Raw genomic sequence first — 16912 nt, forward strand, 5'->3', positions numbered from 1 at the left:
TCAAATCCACAAGGTTTAACACGTTTAAATCTAAATCTAATGATCGACTAACTGCTACTCACAGCTTTTCTGGATTTATATTAGATCCTTCAAATCTGCAGTGTACTGATTCAGTCATTGCTAAAACATTCTGAGGGGGATACATGTTTAAAACACATGTATAAAATATATGCAATAAATATCCAGATAATAAAAGGGAAGGGGGGCAGTTGGTCCAATTATTGCATAATTCTTTAATGATGATAATGTATACATGTTTTCATACAATATTGCAAAATGTTGTATCTCAAGAACTTTTATTTTTTAAATCTACTTTTGATGAAATTTTCAGCATTTTGTTAATTGAATTTCTTCTGTTAATGTCAATCGAGTCTTTTCACATTCTTGGAGGGCACAGTTTGAAAAAAAAAATACGATAACATCATCATCACAGGGGTCGCGGAACGGTTTGGAAGGGGGGGGGGCTGACCATGCAAAATTCACAATCATTTTTCGTCTTTTTTGTACACGGTTTAGTTCATTATTATATACACTCTAAAAAAGGATTGGTCAAAATGACCAATCTGTTGGTTAATATGTGTCCGACCGATAAAATTGGTCAAAAGCAACCAAATTATTGGTTCAAATCGACCAAAGTTTTGGTTGATATTGACCAATTTTATCGGTCGGACACATATTAACCAACAGATTGGTCATTTTGACCAATCCTTTTTAAGAGTGTACGAAGACATGTTAACAACTTTTTTCACCGAAATAATGCAAAATATTGAAATGTCATAAAAATGTTATCATTGTTATTGTTACTCCTCGTCCGATTTTGAAAACCTTTTTACTCGTCGGATTGATTCTGTTTGAATTATTCTCAGACTCCTTCAAACGATAAAAAAAAATGAATGATTAATAAAATATGCAGTAATCCTACCTGCTTGGCGCGGCAGTATACATCAAGCTTCTTTCTCAAATGAACGCAAGAAAGTTGGTTAGATGGTTGTTCCGATGGTTGACTGATCTCAGTGGGAAAAGGATAACCCACGAAAGCTAGAAAGCTTATTTTCAGTGCATGGGGGTCCTCGGCATGTGTAGAATAATAATGAAAAAAGGTGACTAACTCACATAGGTCCGATTCGCAGTGTCGTTATGTGTCATGCGGAGTTTTATTTATTGCGATATTTTACACAAAAGAGAATGAGTAAATGAATAGGCCTGCTCGTCTTCAGTTCCGCAACTGAACGACTGGAGGCTGGTTCAGCAAACTTCTCACATAGCCTTTTGTGAAAAGCACCCCCCCCCCTTCCGGTGGCATCGTAAGGGTGCGGTACCCCCCCCCCCGCCATGCACTCATCTCCTATTCTGAAAGCGCACACTCATATTTAACACTTTAAAGGGAAAGTCCGGGCTGAAAGTATCTATAGCTTAATAAATAGAGTACAATTCACTAAGCAAAATGCCGAAAATTTCATCAAAATCGGATAACAAAATAATAACAAAGTTATTCTATTTTAAAGTTTAGCAATATTTTGTGAAAACAGTCGTCATGAATATTCATTAGGTGGACTGGTGATTTCACATCTCCAATTGTTCTTTTGTATTTTATTATATGAAATTAGGTTTATTCAATTTTTTCCTCCAAGAACTAGAAAAATTGGATTGACAACTAATTTAGTGCATTAGATATTTATTGCTGCAACTTATTTCATAATAAGGGAGACATATTATTCACACAAGTACGAAATAATGAAAAAAATATGATTTTATGTAATAACATAAGAAAACGGAAAGTGGGGATGTGGCATCATCAGCCCACCTAATGAATATTCATGACGACTGTTTTCACAAAATATATCATGTCTAAACTTGAGTTAAGACTAGACGCCAACTCTATGTCTGTGCCTGTCACAGTACATAGTGAATCTAGTCTCACTACCTCAGACTTCGCACTATATGCACTTTGCGAAAACCACTTCACAGGCGATGATGACGTCATTACGATTTGGAATTGATGTTGCCTTTAATCCTACAGGGAGGCTCGAACCAAGGACCTACTACTCAGGTCCATGCTCGAACTTGAATTTCGATTAAAATAATTCATTAAAATAGACAAAATGTTTGTATATCAAAATATAAATGATAAAAACAATGTTATGTTTATACTCTTTCATGATTGATTTTTCGATGATTTTTTTGATGAGCTATGATTTAACACGTGAGTGAATGGGGGTCTGTAATACTCATAAGAGCCCCATAGTATGCGCCGGGATTTTAGCCTTGTGAGTAAAAATAAAGCTAGTCCTTAAGGGGAATGAAACCTTTGGAATATGTAGGCTTGTGTCGAAACAGAAAAATCAAAGAATAAGAACAAAGAAAGTTTGAGAAAAATCAGATAAATAATGGGAAAGTTATGAGCATTTGAATATTGCAATCACTAATGCTATATGGAGATCCTTCTATTGACAATTCGACAAGGATGTGTGATGTTACATGTGAACAACTTTCCCTTTGACATGTTTGATGGACTATAAAATACCCTAAAAATGTCTCTTTCTGCTTTTTCTTTTGGTTATACAAACTCTTTATCCATGATATATTCTTTAATATTCTGTATTACATGCCCTCCTATAGAGTCATGAATAATCTACTGAACACATGAACTACTGACTTGTTCACAAGTCATTCCCCTGCGAAATATATACTACTAGTATTTAATGGGGAGAGTGACATCGCACATCTTTGTCGCATTGCCAATTTGATGATCTCCATAGCATTAGTGATCGCAATATTCAAATGCTCATAACTTTCTCATTATTTGTCCTGTTTTTCTCAAACTTTTGTTGATCTGTTTCTTTGATTTTTCCTGTATTCACACAAGCTATCTTGTTCCAAAAGTTTCATTCTCCTTTAGGACCATAACCAACGCCAGCATGTCCCGATTTTAGTTCTTGATTCAAGCAGAGAAAATGTGAGTACACTCCCCTTCACTTATTGGGCAGTGCCGGACCCGCCCCTGGCCAAAAGGCAACAGGGTCCCTTTTCATCAAGAATTTATACTGCAAATTTACTGTATACCAATCACATGATTTCAGTAGCTCCATACAACTATTAAGGTGTTTGTGCAAGCCCCCCCCCCCGGGGGGGGGACACTTACATTGACGAGTGGATACCATGTGCGACCAAAAAAAAAAACGCGTAAAAGGGATGTCTTTTTCACGATAGGGCACGTTACGTACGTAACGTGATAAGGCTGTCAAAAACACAAAAATTATGAAAAAAATGTATCTATTTCGCCAGGAAAATTACATGTTTAGGGTCGAATTGCGGGGATGATAAAACAAAATTAAAATGTTTTATAAAGGATGTCCTTTTGCCCCAACACTACGTGTCAGAGTCCGATTTGCGCGAGGTGTAGAAGGTGGGGTCGTACTAAACCAAATAAGGTAAAGCCGACGACTGAAGGACCCGTAACAATAAAACATTCCTGTACTTGTTTAGGGGTTAATTTCAAGGAATATTTGCCAAGAGTATCGTTTTGTTTCCAATACTTGTTAAGGGTAGGGTTTCACACGCCAATACTTGTTGAGGGGTGCATTTTCAGAATATGGAAATTACGTGTTTAGGGTGCCTTTGACCCCATGGTCGCTCATGGTATCCACTCGTGAATGGAAGTGCCCCCCCCCCGGGGTGCAAGCGCATTTGAATTTGATGAATTATTGCAATCTCACTCATTTACCACACCTGGCGAAAGAGGATTTTCAGTACGTTCATTGGTTGTAAGAGGTCCATGGTTTGAATGAGGTGAGAGTGCTATAAAACAGCCTTTGTGATTGGATATTACTCCATAAAAAGGTGTGTCTTATGCAGAGATAACATGGCGGTTCTCAGAATACCTAAATGAAGAGATATGAATGCAAGGGTACTTCATCTTATTATGATTTTAACCGTTTTTTAAATTTTTATATCTTAACATACTACTCGTTGAATCACGACGAGCTGCTTCATACTTATTAAAATTTGTGATACAAATTAAAATCTGATAAATTGCACTTCAAACCATTTAGGATCCCTCACCCGAGCTCCCCGGCCGCAATTAACAAGATAAAGGGGCACCCTAACTTCACGCTCGTTGTAATGCGCTTCGCGCACATTCATTTTTAATTTCTGGGTGCATAGTTGTTTCAAACATTGTCAAAACAAGTCGACTTGTTGAATTTCAACGACTCATCATATTTTCTTCTTGTCCCAAACAAATCCACTTGCCAATAAAGTTAAAAAACTAATGATTTGATTAAATTACATTCTTTCCCCAAACATGTAAGCAGTGGCGAACCTAGGATTTTCCACGGGGGGGGGGGCAAATTCGTCCGCCCAAAAATTTGACAAGTAAAAAAAGAGGTCTTCGACCACAGATATAGGATTTCGTACTAGAAAAAAAAGGTATTCAAGCTAAGCTCGTCAGTGGGGGGGGGGGGGCAGACTGCCCCTTGCCCCCCCTGGTACGCCAGTGCATGTAAGTCAACTTTCCCAAATAAGTTTGAACAACTCTTCATTTTTCGTCTTATCCCTAACAAGTCGATTTCTAAGTTTCAACACGTTGTCTTCTTGTCCCAAACAAGATTGAAATTGGAATTGGAATTGGAATTGAAATTGGAACTATTACTAATATTGTATAATTTAAATGGAATTGGAATTAAAGTCAGTACTATAAAGTAAATGAATAGATTTTCACAGCATAATTATCATCGTTATCAATTGTTATTTTCATTGTCATTATTGTTTTTATATATCACCGCAGTTCAGTGGCGGGCCGTGACCCGGAGGAGACAAAGCAATTCCGGGTCACGGTCCGCCACTGCGACAGTTGCTGAATTAACCTAGCTATTTTCCGGGGTAAACCAGGCTCTCATCTTACAAAAAGTTGCGATTGATCCGATCAATCGCAACTATGGAAAGCCAGCAAAGTCAACATAATGCATGATTGTAAAAAAAATGGAATGATGTATATTCATAAATTCCTCGATTTCTTGACAATTTTGTTTACAAAGGGCATTTTGCAAAGTTCCTGTAGAAAAAAAAATTATGACACTGATGGATTTCCATAGAGTCACGATTGATTGGATCAATCGTAACTCTTTGTAAGACGGGGTCCAGAGCTGCACCTCAAAAGAAAAGAGGGGGGGGGGGGCGTCGCTGTAAAACATAATTTTATCATTGAGAAATTTAATAGATATAAAAGGAATTCATTTCATTTTTTTTCAAGTAAAACAGTCATACACATACTGGGCATCCAGAGAGCAGAGGCAGAACACTATCACAACACACGCTGCATAAAAGAATAATGTAAAATGATAAAACTAATGGTACATTTAAACAAATCCAGTGTACATTATGAAATTATGGTGAAAATACGCAGTTCAGCAGTTATTTTCATGATTTTGGAGATATGTGAAACATATACGATTGCATTATACGTTTCAAACGGGAGGTCTTGCATTATTTTGTCTATTCCGGTACCAGGGCCCCGTCTTACAAAGAGTTACCATTGATCCAACTATCGTTACTATGGAAATCCATCAGTGTCATAATTTTTTTGTCCTTGTCCTTTGGAAGCGCCGTGGTGTAGCGGTTCTGACTCTCGCCTTGTAATCAGAGGGTCGTGTGTTCGAACCCCACCATGGCCTAGCGTCCTTTGGCAAGGCGTCAATCCACACTTTGCCACTCTCACCCAGGTGCTTGTTGGGTACCGGTAGGAAACAACCGTCATTGTGGTTGGTTTAGCAAGTGTGCGCCTAATAGGCTGCTTGAAATGCTATGAATCCAGTGCAGGCGCGTAGCCGAGGGGAGGGGGGCGATGCCCCCGCCCCTTAACGTCCCCCCCAAAAAAAGGGAAAAAGAAGGGAGAAAAGGAAGAGAGAAGGAAGGAAAGGGAAGAAATGTAGCTTTGTGTGTTTTTCGTTTCATTATTTTTTTTTCTAAAAATAGAAACTCCTTTACTCTTGCTCTAAATTTATATACATGAATTTTACTTCCGCGCTGCGCGCGGTTAAATATTGCAGTTCTCCTTTGTTCCCTCACCCTTTCTCTAACCCTGTTTTTCCATCTCAGCTATGTGTGTTTCTTGCCAGTCAAAGTTCAAACATATACATTGGGGCATGAAACTAGAGTAAGGATAGGCCAAAGTATATGAAGTTTTTTTTTTTAATTGATCGCGCAACTTCTGGTCTGGTCGGCTCCGGGCGGGTAGAATCTTTATATAGATTTCTGCCGTCACCTCCATAAAGGAGGTGACGGCCCCATTATTTTGGGGCAAACAGGTTTCTAATTTAAAGAGAGGAAGGTATAAAAATTAGTGTCGTATTAAATAAAAACGTACAATATTTTTCTTTATCAAATTCTACTAAACTTCATGTCATTTCCCTGCACATTCATCTCCTGTCCTGTTTTGCGCCCTCAGTTTGAAATGTTGACACTTGAGTTTCTTTATCATTCAAAATGAAGCGCATCAGGAGAAGTCAAAGAAATAATACATCATCCTGTTTGACATAATTTCATTAAATCACAGAAGTACCAACTTAGAAATAATTACAAGAAAAAAAACAAGAAAGATATCAGTCTCTCGTGATTTGAATTTATATCCTCAAGCAATGTATTATACAAAAACTTACAAATTGCTTCTTGTGTAGACTAACGGACAAATATTGAGTTTACTTCCAGAAGGTCAAGCAAAATTTCTGTGAAATTTTTAAGAGGCTACATACTTTATTTACTTTGCAAGTTTATGTAGACTTTACCATCGTGTTTTAATTAAAAATTAATTTTTGAATTAATGGGAATTATGGGAATTCATGGAGTTGCTTCCTCATGGTTTGCGAGTATGCAAGTATTTATTATAAGAATAATAATGGACAATAAATACTTAATAAATAAATGTATACAGATAGATATAAATGCTACAATAAGAACTTGATTGGCAAAGAAAACTTTCAGAATTATATTTGTTATATTTTCATGCATATTGTATATTATCCTCGCCGCCCAGGCCACGTTGCATTAGACTTAATACAATAAAAACTTATCAAATGGTAACTTCACTGAAATCCTTGATTCTGATTGGCTGATTGGCATTGTTACCATGGTAGTTAGCATTAAATGGCAATGTTACTTTAATACTAACTTTTATGCAATGGGGCCCTTGACTAACATCCTCGGCATCCGCGATGTCTAACCATTGCCACTGCCATGCAGATTAATGTCCACATTATTGAACGAACTATGATTCGAAATGGCCTATCACGGTCATCGTTTCATGCGTATGTAGCTCAGTAGACTGACGAGGAACCAATCAGAATTCTTCTTTCAAATAAGTGATTTGTAACTTAACTTTGCGTTAAAGGTCACGTCCACCCCAGTAAAATACTGGCTTGAATAAAAAGAGAAAAATGAAACTAGCATAGTGCTGAAAATTTCATCAAAATCGGATGTAAAAAAAGAAAGTTGTGACATTTTAAAGTTTTGCTTATTTTTCACAAAACAGTAATACGCACAACTAGGTGAGTCAGTCGATGATGTCCATCATTCATTATTTCTCTTTTTTTTAATTGTTTGAATTATACAATATTTCATTTTTATAAATTTGACTATAAGGTCCAACTTGACCGAACCATATATTATCTTGATTATTAAACAATGTTAATTCTACATATTCAGGGAGGAATTAATCATTGTATCACTTGACAATGAGGACAAACTTAGAATATTTCATATGATGAAATACAAAAGAAATAGTGAGTGGATGACGTCATAGTCTCCTCATTATAGCAGCCAGGATGTGCATATAACTGTTTTGTGAAATTAAGTGAAACTTTAAAATATCATAACTTTCTTATTTTAAATCCGATTTTGATGAAATTTTCAGTGTTATGCTTGTTGAATTTTTCTTTTTTCATTCAAATCAACTATTTGTTGGGGTGGACTTGTCCTTGAAGGAGCGAAGGTCTGATTTCTGTCTATGAAAGACTCGCCCGAATGAGCCAAAAATATCCTCTCTCATTATGTTACAAAACTGGGTCGCGTCTCTTTTGGCTAATTCATTTAATATCTTAGAATGAAATCCATCTCGTTTGATCTTGCCTTTGTCAGAACACTCTGACTTGACTTCAATCAACATTTGCCTGAAATGGTCCAAGTCTTTCTTGAAATCCGGTCCGTAAGCCTCGATCTTTTTCCACAGAGATTCATTGAAGCGCTGATGAAGGAGCGTGTCTGCTCGATTAAACGCGCGGATCTCAGCCCGCGTTTCCTCCGGCAGCGTGTCTTTTTTCTTTCGCTTATTTTGTGAAGTGTACAATATATCGATGTAATCCCAGCAAAATGCTTTCTTCATGACGAGCAAGGATTCGTCGAAGTATTCGTTTACGATAACGAAGTCCAGTTCATCGACTAGTCGATCGAGTGTCATATTAACAAGCGTTTCGTTGTCCCGCTGCATCAAATTCAGATCGGTGCTTAGATCAAAAGTTTGGCTGTTGTGCGCAAAATGCCAAATCACGTCCCCTCTCTTTTTCAACGCATTAATGTATATTTGTGGCTGTCGGAGAAATTCGTTCACTGCATCGAGAGTAGAATTGTTCTTATCAAACGGCAATTTCAGGGAACCATTTACTGTAATCATCTGGAAACGATCTTTGGCGAAGTCAGAAATTGGTTTCCTGAAATTAAAATGATAATATGCTGAAATCCATTGGTCGGCGGGATCGCGAACGCTCGAAACATAACGCGTGCCATTGGCCATGAACTGATCTAAGACATCGCGATAAAATCGTACGTGAATCGCACTTGTGTCGTAATTCTTATATCTCGCGTAGTCTCCTTCTTTTACTCCGAGAGGTGGGAGTAACATCTTGACCACGTCAGCTTTTCGTAAGTCCATTGTTCTGTAGGTTCAAATTAAGTAGTTATAGAAGTTGCATTATAAATCTTGTTAAATAATTTATACAACGTACGAGTTCTCTTTTGTGATTTTTGCTCGTCATAAACACATAGGCGACGTAAGAATAATAACGACTCTTTCAAACTGAAGGGTATTTGTATGATCTATGATCACACGATCGATGTTTAGGAGATCTTTTCCATTGAATTTATCAGGATAATTGAGCGACTGTAAACATTCGTCGATTAGCTTTATTTCCAAAGATGTTACATTTGTTTACAGGGTAAAATTCAAAACAAAGACGATGGACATACATTAACAATGTATATTTGACAAATAAAGGGGCATTCCAGAATGAATGCATGCCGATGTACCTTAGAAACGGATCTAACAAGCCCGAGGAGAAGCAGAGGGCATTCAATATGTACTGTTACAAAAACAATAATTATTGTTAATCATGGTGATTTTAGCTACAATAAATGACAGGTCACGTGATTGATTTCAGCCAATCATTTGATTAGAATCATTTTTTTTCAATTGCAGATGCATGTATAATTGCTCATGAATATCTATCGTTAGATAGGAAAGCAACTTATAGAAATTAAAGAAATTTATAGAAATAAAAGAAAAGTTTTTACAAAACTTACATTACAGATGCAAGCTATAGGCCTAGGCTTAGTTCGTCAACAACAAAAAATAGATGTGCGGGGACGGGGACAGATGGGGGTGGCGGGGGTTTTATTTGCAAACTCACCTGAAATGCCCCAAAGCTCCATTTTTATTGAAGATAAAAGATGAATTATGGTAGAAACCAAACCGGTTGAAGAGAGTTTCAAGCGTGGTGGACCCGGTCTTATGAGTTTTGATGTACACAACATGCTTGATGACGTCACAATGCGATCTCGGTTTAGTGGATTGTGACGCATTTGCTTCCAAATACCTGCACAGAGAGAGAGAGAGGGTGTGAAAGGGATTTTTTCTGATCCACGACGGATCAAGAATATTGTAGATGTTTTGTCAAGTGCACTTTTTCAATTCTTTTTCAATTCTTTTTTATTTAATTTCCATTCAAAACATAATACAAAGTAATATAAAACAATACAAATCAAATACAATTTTACAGAAGGGCATTCTTACTTCGTAAAAAAAACAGTATAATATAGAGCATAAATGGATATGGAAATGAGGGGGATCCACTAAAAAGCAAAGCTTGTCATCACTTCATGACAATGAACAACCAAGAAGTCTTTGTCGAAAATAAAGTGAATCAAAGAAGTTTCGCTCGTCTTTGACTCTGGAAAAAAATTGTCAGCTCGAACCATGGCACGAAACTGCTGTTCCGGTTTACCAATTTTCGGCAAAGGTCTCCCAGAATAATTGTCATTTGACGGGCATTTGTGTTCTTGAAGGAAAGTCATGGTAATGGCACCCCTGCTTCGTAGGGCCATGCATTTCGTCCAACAACCATTCGGTCCAACAACCATTTCGCCCAACAACCATTTGGTCCAACAACCATTTGATTCAACAACCATTTCGTCCAACAACCATTTGGTCCAACAAACATTTGGTTCAACAACCATTTCGTCCAACAACCATTTGATTCAACAACCATTTGGTCCAACAACCATTTGGTCCAACAACCATTTGGTCCAACAACCATTTGGTCCAACAACCATTTCGTCCAAAAACCATTTCGTCCAAAAACCATTTCGTCAAAAACCATTTCGTCCAACAACCATTTAGTCCAATAATCACTTCGTCTATTACCATTTCGTCTCATAATCAGTTGGTCTACTATCCATTTCATTTTCATTTATGGTATGGACTAACTGGCTATTAGACGAAATGGGGAGTGTACGAAATAACAAATAGACCATGTGGATAATGGACTGATGATAGACTAAATGATTGCAGATGAATTGGCATTAAACGAAATGGAAATAAACCTTCTTGAATATACGCAGTGCTTCGGCGACAGCTTTCATGAGACGCCCGGATATAGGGCCCGCGGCTTTGCAGGAAGAGGTGCGTTTAAATGCAAAGCAAAATATTAAGAGTGAGCCTAGCCTATAATCGAGGCGGAGGCTGCAGTTATTGTCTTTGCTGTTATGCTGAACGTAAGCGATATGTCTGATCTGTCAAAGACTACGCATTGTGGCTGCATAGTCTTCGCCAGATCAGACGTAGGATGAGTCCTGAATGTGAGCTGGAAACTTGGTTGGAAATCAAGTTGCGATTGATTTTTATAGTTAAGTTTGATTCCAACTCTTTTTTACAATTAGTCCTTTGTGCTGACGGCTTTGAACATAGCTCAAAGAGCATACTTTTGATTCAACTCTATCTACAGTAATTTATTCTTTTAAAAAAATCTTGATTAAAACTCAAATTGTTTTCAAATAGTTACCATAATCATTTCCGAAATACATTAGTCTAACCATTACTGGGTCAGGAGTCCCTGGGTATCTAACAACAGGTTATCCTTTCGATTCAGCCTTGTTACTATTATATTGCCCCCCCCCCCGCCTTTTATCATTAATTTTCTCTTCTTACCTCTGTCGGATAATCGGATAGTAGTATCGCGTAGCCGGATAGTAATCTTCGATTCCATTCTTCTGTGTTTGGTTCACCGAGATGATGATTACTGACAAAATTGTCAAAAATCCAAGCGCAGTCCGACACACTTTCTCATCCATGGTGATCTTCTTTTCTGTGGTGAAAAATTTATACACAGCAAAAACTGTGGTGTTAACCGGTGTACATAGAGGACCACACCAGTTATTTTACACCGGTGTTTTTACAACACCTACGGTTGTTACATATACACTCTTTGGTGTTATGTTCAATCTCTAGGGTGTTATTTGACACCTCAGGGTGTGATCACTTTTTAACACCAATTGGTGTCAGTTTTAACACCACAGTTTTCACAGTGAAATAACCCAAATGTCAGCACGGGGTGTTTCACACATTTGCGTGCGCTATAAAAAAGGCATGACCGCATTGGTCAGATTATGTCAAGAGGACGCGCACTACTGCAAATTTATCCCGGGGGGGATACCATGCGCGACCATGGGTCTCCAAAAGCACCCTAAACACGAATTTTCCAGATTCTGAAAATGCACCCCTTAACAAGTATTGGCGTACGTGTGAAACCCTACCCTTAACAAGTATTATTACAATAAGCCCGCTCCAAGGCCCCCGGTTTTGTCTCGCCCGCGGCACACCCAACCATTTTTTTGGTAGAGTGCCCCCCCGGGCGCGCGCTTTAGGTTTAAAATACTGACCAGGGACCAATCAGTGCGGTTCTTGCAGAATTGCAATTCATCGCTAATCTGCGTTATGGAGCCCAGGTCTGAAGACGAAGATATATTCATTTCAAGTAATCCTATAATTATTCATTCAAAACATTCACCCCCAAATTTATTATACTATACTAGCGCCATTGGTTAATAAGGGCCAACTTAATGTTAAAGAGGTAAATAAACTATGCAACTTTGAGGTTACGTTTAACTGTCTTTCATAACCATGACCGAGAGACCAACGCATGGTGGCGCGCTTACACTTAGCACATGTAACATCATCAGTATAATGTTAAAACACACAGGCGTGACTGCCTTTGACTTTTCCCTTTTAAGTCCCGGATAGGCCCCATAGAAAGTTGACCAAACCTTGTTTTTTCATGTATACAATATTTTTTTAATGGTTTCTTGTCAATTCGAGGGTGCTGATTACGAATCTGAATGATGCCACTCGATCGTGTAACCTTGAGCATTTTCCGCAAATTGGCAAAATCCAATATGGCCGCCAAAATATGCAAATTACCCATGAGAATCATAAAAATGCAAGCAGATTGGCTATAAAATGTATGTAACTGTGTTGCAGGAGTGAAATACTCTCCGAAAAAACCCATTTTTGGAACAAATTATTTTCTTGATAGGCCTATTAAAAATGGTCGCCATAGACCGATGTATTCAACATTATGTACAATATGAATGTGGATAAATAATTTCACAAAAGTGAGCACTAAACGCAAGTAATGGTGATTTTTTTGTGAACTGATGGATAAAAACACGATTGCTACCGAAATGTATCATTTTTATGTCATGTTTGTAATAAATGAAGATTTTTAGCATTCAAAAAGCCACTAAACGCCCTGACAGTATTATGTATAATGTTGAGTGGGTACTAAAATGCATATTATTATGATATGCGAGTGGAATACTGGCTAAAAACACAATTTTGATGAAATATATTTAAGGTGCAATTCATGTGATAAATGCTTTATTTTAAATTCAAAATGGCCACCATAGGCCCAGTAGGGAATGGAGAAACTAATTTCCACAAGAATAAGAACATAAAATGCATGTAATTGTGATATACGAGAAAAATTGTCTAAAAACGGGTTTTCTAGCAAAGCATATAATTTTTTTTGTCGTGCATGAGATAAATGCTGTATTGTTATATTCAAATTGGCCCCTATTGGCCAAAACAGTATTATCTACAATGTAAATGGGGACACGTAATTTTGTAAGAATTTGGATTTGCTTGACTATGAAATCCATATAATCCTTTTGTATGAGTGTATTATTTTTAAGAAATATAGCATTTCTTAATTCTGCCATGTAAGTGATAAATACTGTATTTTGACATTCAAAATAGCCGCTACAAACCCTAACTAAATTATGTTACATGCTTTTAGGGAAACGTATTTTCAGTGGGAATCATAAAATATGCATGTAACTGTGATGTAAGAGTAAACATATTGTCTTAAATATGATTTCTAAAAAATACATCATATGTTGGTCATGGAGGTAATAATTATTATTGTACTTTGAAATTCAAAATGGCTGCCATAGGCCCTAAAAGTATTATGTACATGTATATTGTAATTTGGTACATGTAATTTTGACAGAATTTGGCTTTGTTTGACTATAAGTATTGCATTGTGATGTAAGAGTGAAATATTGTCTAAAAGCGTGGTTTCTACCGAGATATATCATATCTGGTTTAATTAAGGTGATAAATGCTGCATTCTAAAATTGAAAATGGCCACCATAGATAGGTCCTTACTGTGTACAATTTAAAGGAAATGTACCAATACACTTGTACATTGATATGATGGTAATTCAACAAATACCCCCAATGTGGCCAAAGTTCATTGACCTTACATGACCCTTGACCTTGATCATGTGACCTGAAACTCGCACAGGTATTCAGTGATACTTGATTACTCTTATGTCCAAGTTTCACGAGTCAGATCAATAAACTTTCAATGTCATGATGGTAATTCAACAGATACCCCCCAATTCGGCAAAAGTTCATTGACCTTTGACCTTGGTCATGTGACCTAAAATGCGCACAGGATGTTCAGTGATACTTGATAACTCTTATGTCCAAGTTTTTATGAACTAGGCCAATATACTTTCAAAGTTATGATGGTAATTCAACAAATACCCCCACTTTGGCCAAAGTTCATTGACCCTAGATGACCTTTGACCTTGATCATGTGACCTGAAACTTGCACAGGATGTTCAGTGATACTTGATTATTATCATGTCCAAGTTTCATGAATCATATTCATATACTTTCAAAGTTGTAATTCAACAGATACCCCAGATTCGGCCAAAGTTCATTGACCCTAAATGACCTTTGACCTTGGTAATGTGACGTGAAACTCATGCAGGATGTTAAGTGGCACTTGATTAACCTTATGGCCAAGTTTCATGAACTAGGTCAATATACTTTTTAAGTTATGATGTCATTTCAAAAACTTAACCTTAGGTTAAGATTTGATGTTGACAAGAGGAGGATTAAAAGTGTTGGATGAGGTCTGAATCGAAAAACTGCAAAACGAGCAGAAATAGTCATGAAAGGTCAATACAGAACATGATTCATTTGACTGTGTCTGATAGAGATGAAATCCATTCAAATCAAGCCACTGCTTCTGTAGTGATGGTTCTGTGAGATGACACGGTTTGAGGACGTATTTTGAAATACCCATGCATGTTTGTTTGTTATGTGTTTGCTTGTGCAGAGGTGTGTTTCACTCCATGTTAATGTTGACGTTAAGGTGCATGAAAACAAAAGAAACCGCTGAGAAACTCACTCATCACCACTGAAAAAAGAACAGTGACTTTCAATATTGCGTCATTTTGCAACATTTGAAATTTAACCTTGCCCCACACTTCAAGACACTGCCCCTCCATGCATGTGAACCATAATCATACTATGTAGGATATCAATTTAAACAAAAGTAAATGATTTATTTATTGGTATTAATTACACATTGATATTTACTAAAACCGAGGAGAAATTATCGATCAAATTCAGATTTCAAAACTTTTTTTTTGAGGAGTTTAGTATACAACAATTTTCCCATACATGACATAGTAAATGATATATCTTATTATCATTGATGGTCTATTTACTTCGTCCATAGATCACAATTACTTGCGGTTTAGGGATCATTTTTGTGAAAATTATTTTTCCCTATACTCCATGTTGTGGCCCAGTGGATTAGTCTTCGGACTTTGAAACAGAGGGTCGTGGGTTCGAATCCCAGCCATGGCGTAATTTCCTTCAGCAAGAAATTGATCCACAATGTGCTGCACTCAACCCAGGTGAGGTAAATGGGTACCGGTAGGAAATAATTCCTTAAAAAGCTGTGTGCGCTATGAACGCCTAGCTGAGCCGGGTAATATAGGAGCGCCTTGAGCACCTAACAAGGTGGATATGTGCGCAATATAAATACCCTATATTATTATACACTGTGGCTACCGTTCACCAATTTCGATTTCGATTTTTTCCCCAATTTTGTGAGCGAAATTCGACCCTCTTTCCCTACCGCTCCACGACCGCTCCAACAACGCTCTGGCGGTGTGACCAGGCCTTTCGTATGGCGGCCCGAAAGTTTTGAGCATCAAGAAAAGAAATATATTTAAAAAAAAAACATTATTTCAGAGAGTATTTCACTCCTGTAACACAATCACATACATTTTATAGCCAGTCTGCTGGCAATTTTCTGATTTCCATGGGTAATATGCATATTTTTGCGGCCACAATGCAAGGTGTTACACAAACACTTGCCCGATTGCCCGGGGCAAGTAAAAGTGAGAGTCGGGCAAGTGTTTTGAAGTAAAGACCAATACTACTTGCCCAAATTGGGCAAGCAAAATTCACACAGTAGAATGACTAAGATTAGGGCCGATTTGATATGATATTGACCCTAATTTTGGTCATGGAAGGCAAAATAAATTCACTTTGGAAAAAGAAATGCAATAAGTTAGATCAGTTAATGTCAAAAGAGAGAAAAAGGTCAATGGTTTATAAAACTGCAAAACTTTCTTTTGAAGAGGTAAAACTTTTTTTTCAAGGATTTTTTTCGGGCAAGTGAAATAGATTTTTGGGCAAGTATATTTCAACTATTTAAGGATTCACTTGCCCGACTGGGCTAGTGCATCTAAAAAATAATGTAGCACCCTGCATAATGGATTTTGCCAATTTGCGGAACATGCTCAAGGTTACACGAGTGGCATCATTAAGATTCACAATCAGCGCCGCCTCGGATTGACAAGTAGCCTTAAAAAAATATTGTATATATATGAGAAAAAAAGGTTATGCCTCTATGTTTTCACAATATAACAACTGTATAACAATATGATTCGTAGTACGATCACTACCAAGTAAAAAGGTGTTAGTCCAGGGGCCCGTTGCAGAAAGAGTTGCATTTAAACGCAAGTCAAAAAATCAATCGCAAGTCCCAAATGCGCGCTGTTGATTGGTTGAATACATAGAGTTATAGTACGTATTTAACTCTATGGTTGAATATCAAGTTGCGCATGATTTTTAGAGTTTGCGATTGATTGCAACTCTTTCTGCAACGGGCCCCAGCACAAGTATAAAACCAATATATCTACGTGTAGGCAGCGATATATCATAAGTTAAAGGTCAAGTCCACCCCAGGAAAAAACTGCGCAATTAGATAATGAGGAAACT

At 37.3% G+C, this 16912-nt stretch overlaps 1 protein-coding gene across 1 annotated transcript; it reads right to left on the minus strand.

The window, feature by feature from the left end:
- Window positions 1-7939: 7939 nt before the first annotated feature.
- LOC121416836 (galactosylceramide sulfotransferase-like) lies at window positions 7940-11613 on the minus strand. Its single transcript, XM_041610354.1, has 3 exons — window positions 11471-11613; window positions 9675-9860; window positions 7940-8924 (listed from the first exon to the last, which is right to left on the minus strand). Exons 1-3 carry the CDS (start codon window positions 11611-11613, stop codon window positions 7943-7945), a joined length of 1311 nt encoding a protein of 436 aa, XP_041466288.1. The 3' UTR covers window positions 7940-7942.
- Between the last annotated feature and the right edge of the window lie 5299 nt (window positions 11614-16912).

The sequence above is a fragment of the Lytechinus variegatus genome, chromosome 6, assembly GCF_018143015.1.
Source record: "Lytechinus variegatus isolate NC3 chromosome 6, Lvar_3.0, whole genome shotgun sequence".
Taxonomy (NCBI): Eukaryota; Metazoa; Echinodermata; class Echinoidea; order Temnopleuroida; family Toxopneustidae; genus Lytechinus; species Lytechinus variegatus.

Coding starts and splice junctions, on each gene's coding strand:
- LOC121416836 (XM_041610354.1), bottom strand. CDS start 11,613: ATGGATGAGAAAGTGTGTCGGACTGCGCTTGGATTTTTGACAATTTTG. Junction 9,861..11,470: donor TATCCGATTATCCGACAGAG/GTAAGAAGAGAA, acceptor CTCTCTGTGCAG/GTATTTGGAAGCAAATGCGT. Junction 8,925..9,674: donor GGAGCTTTGGGGCATTTCAG/GTGAGTTTGCAA, acceptor TTGAACCTACAG/AACAATGGACTTACGAAAAG.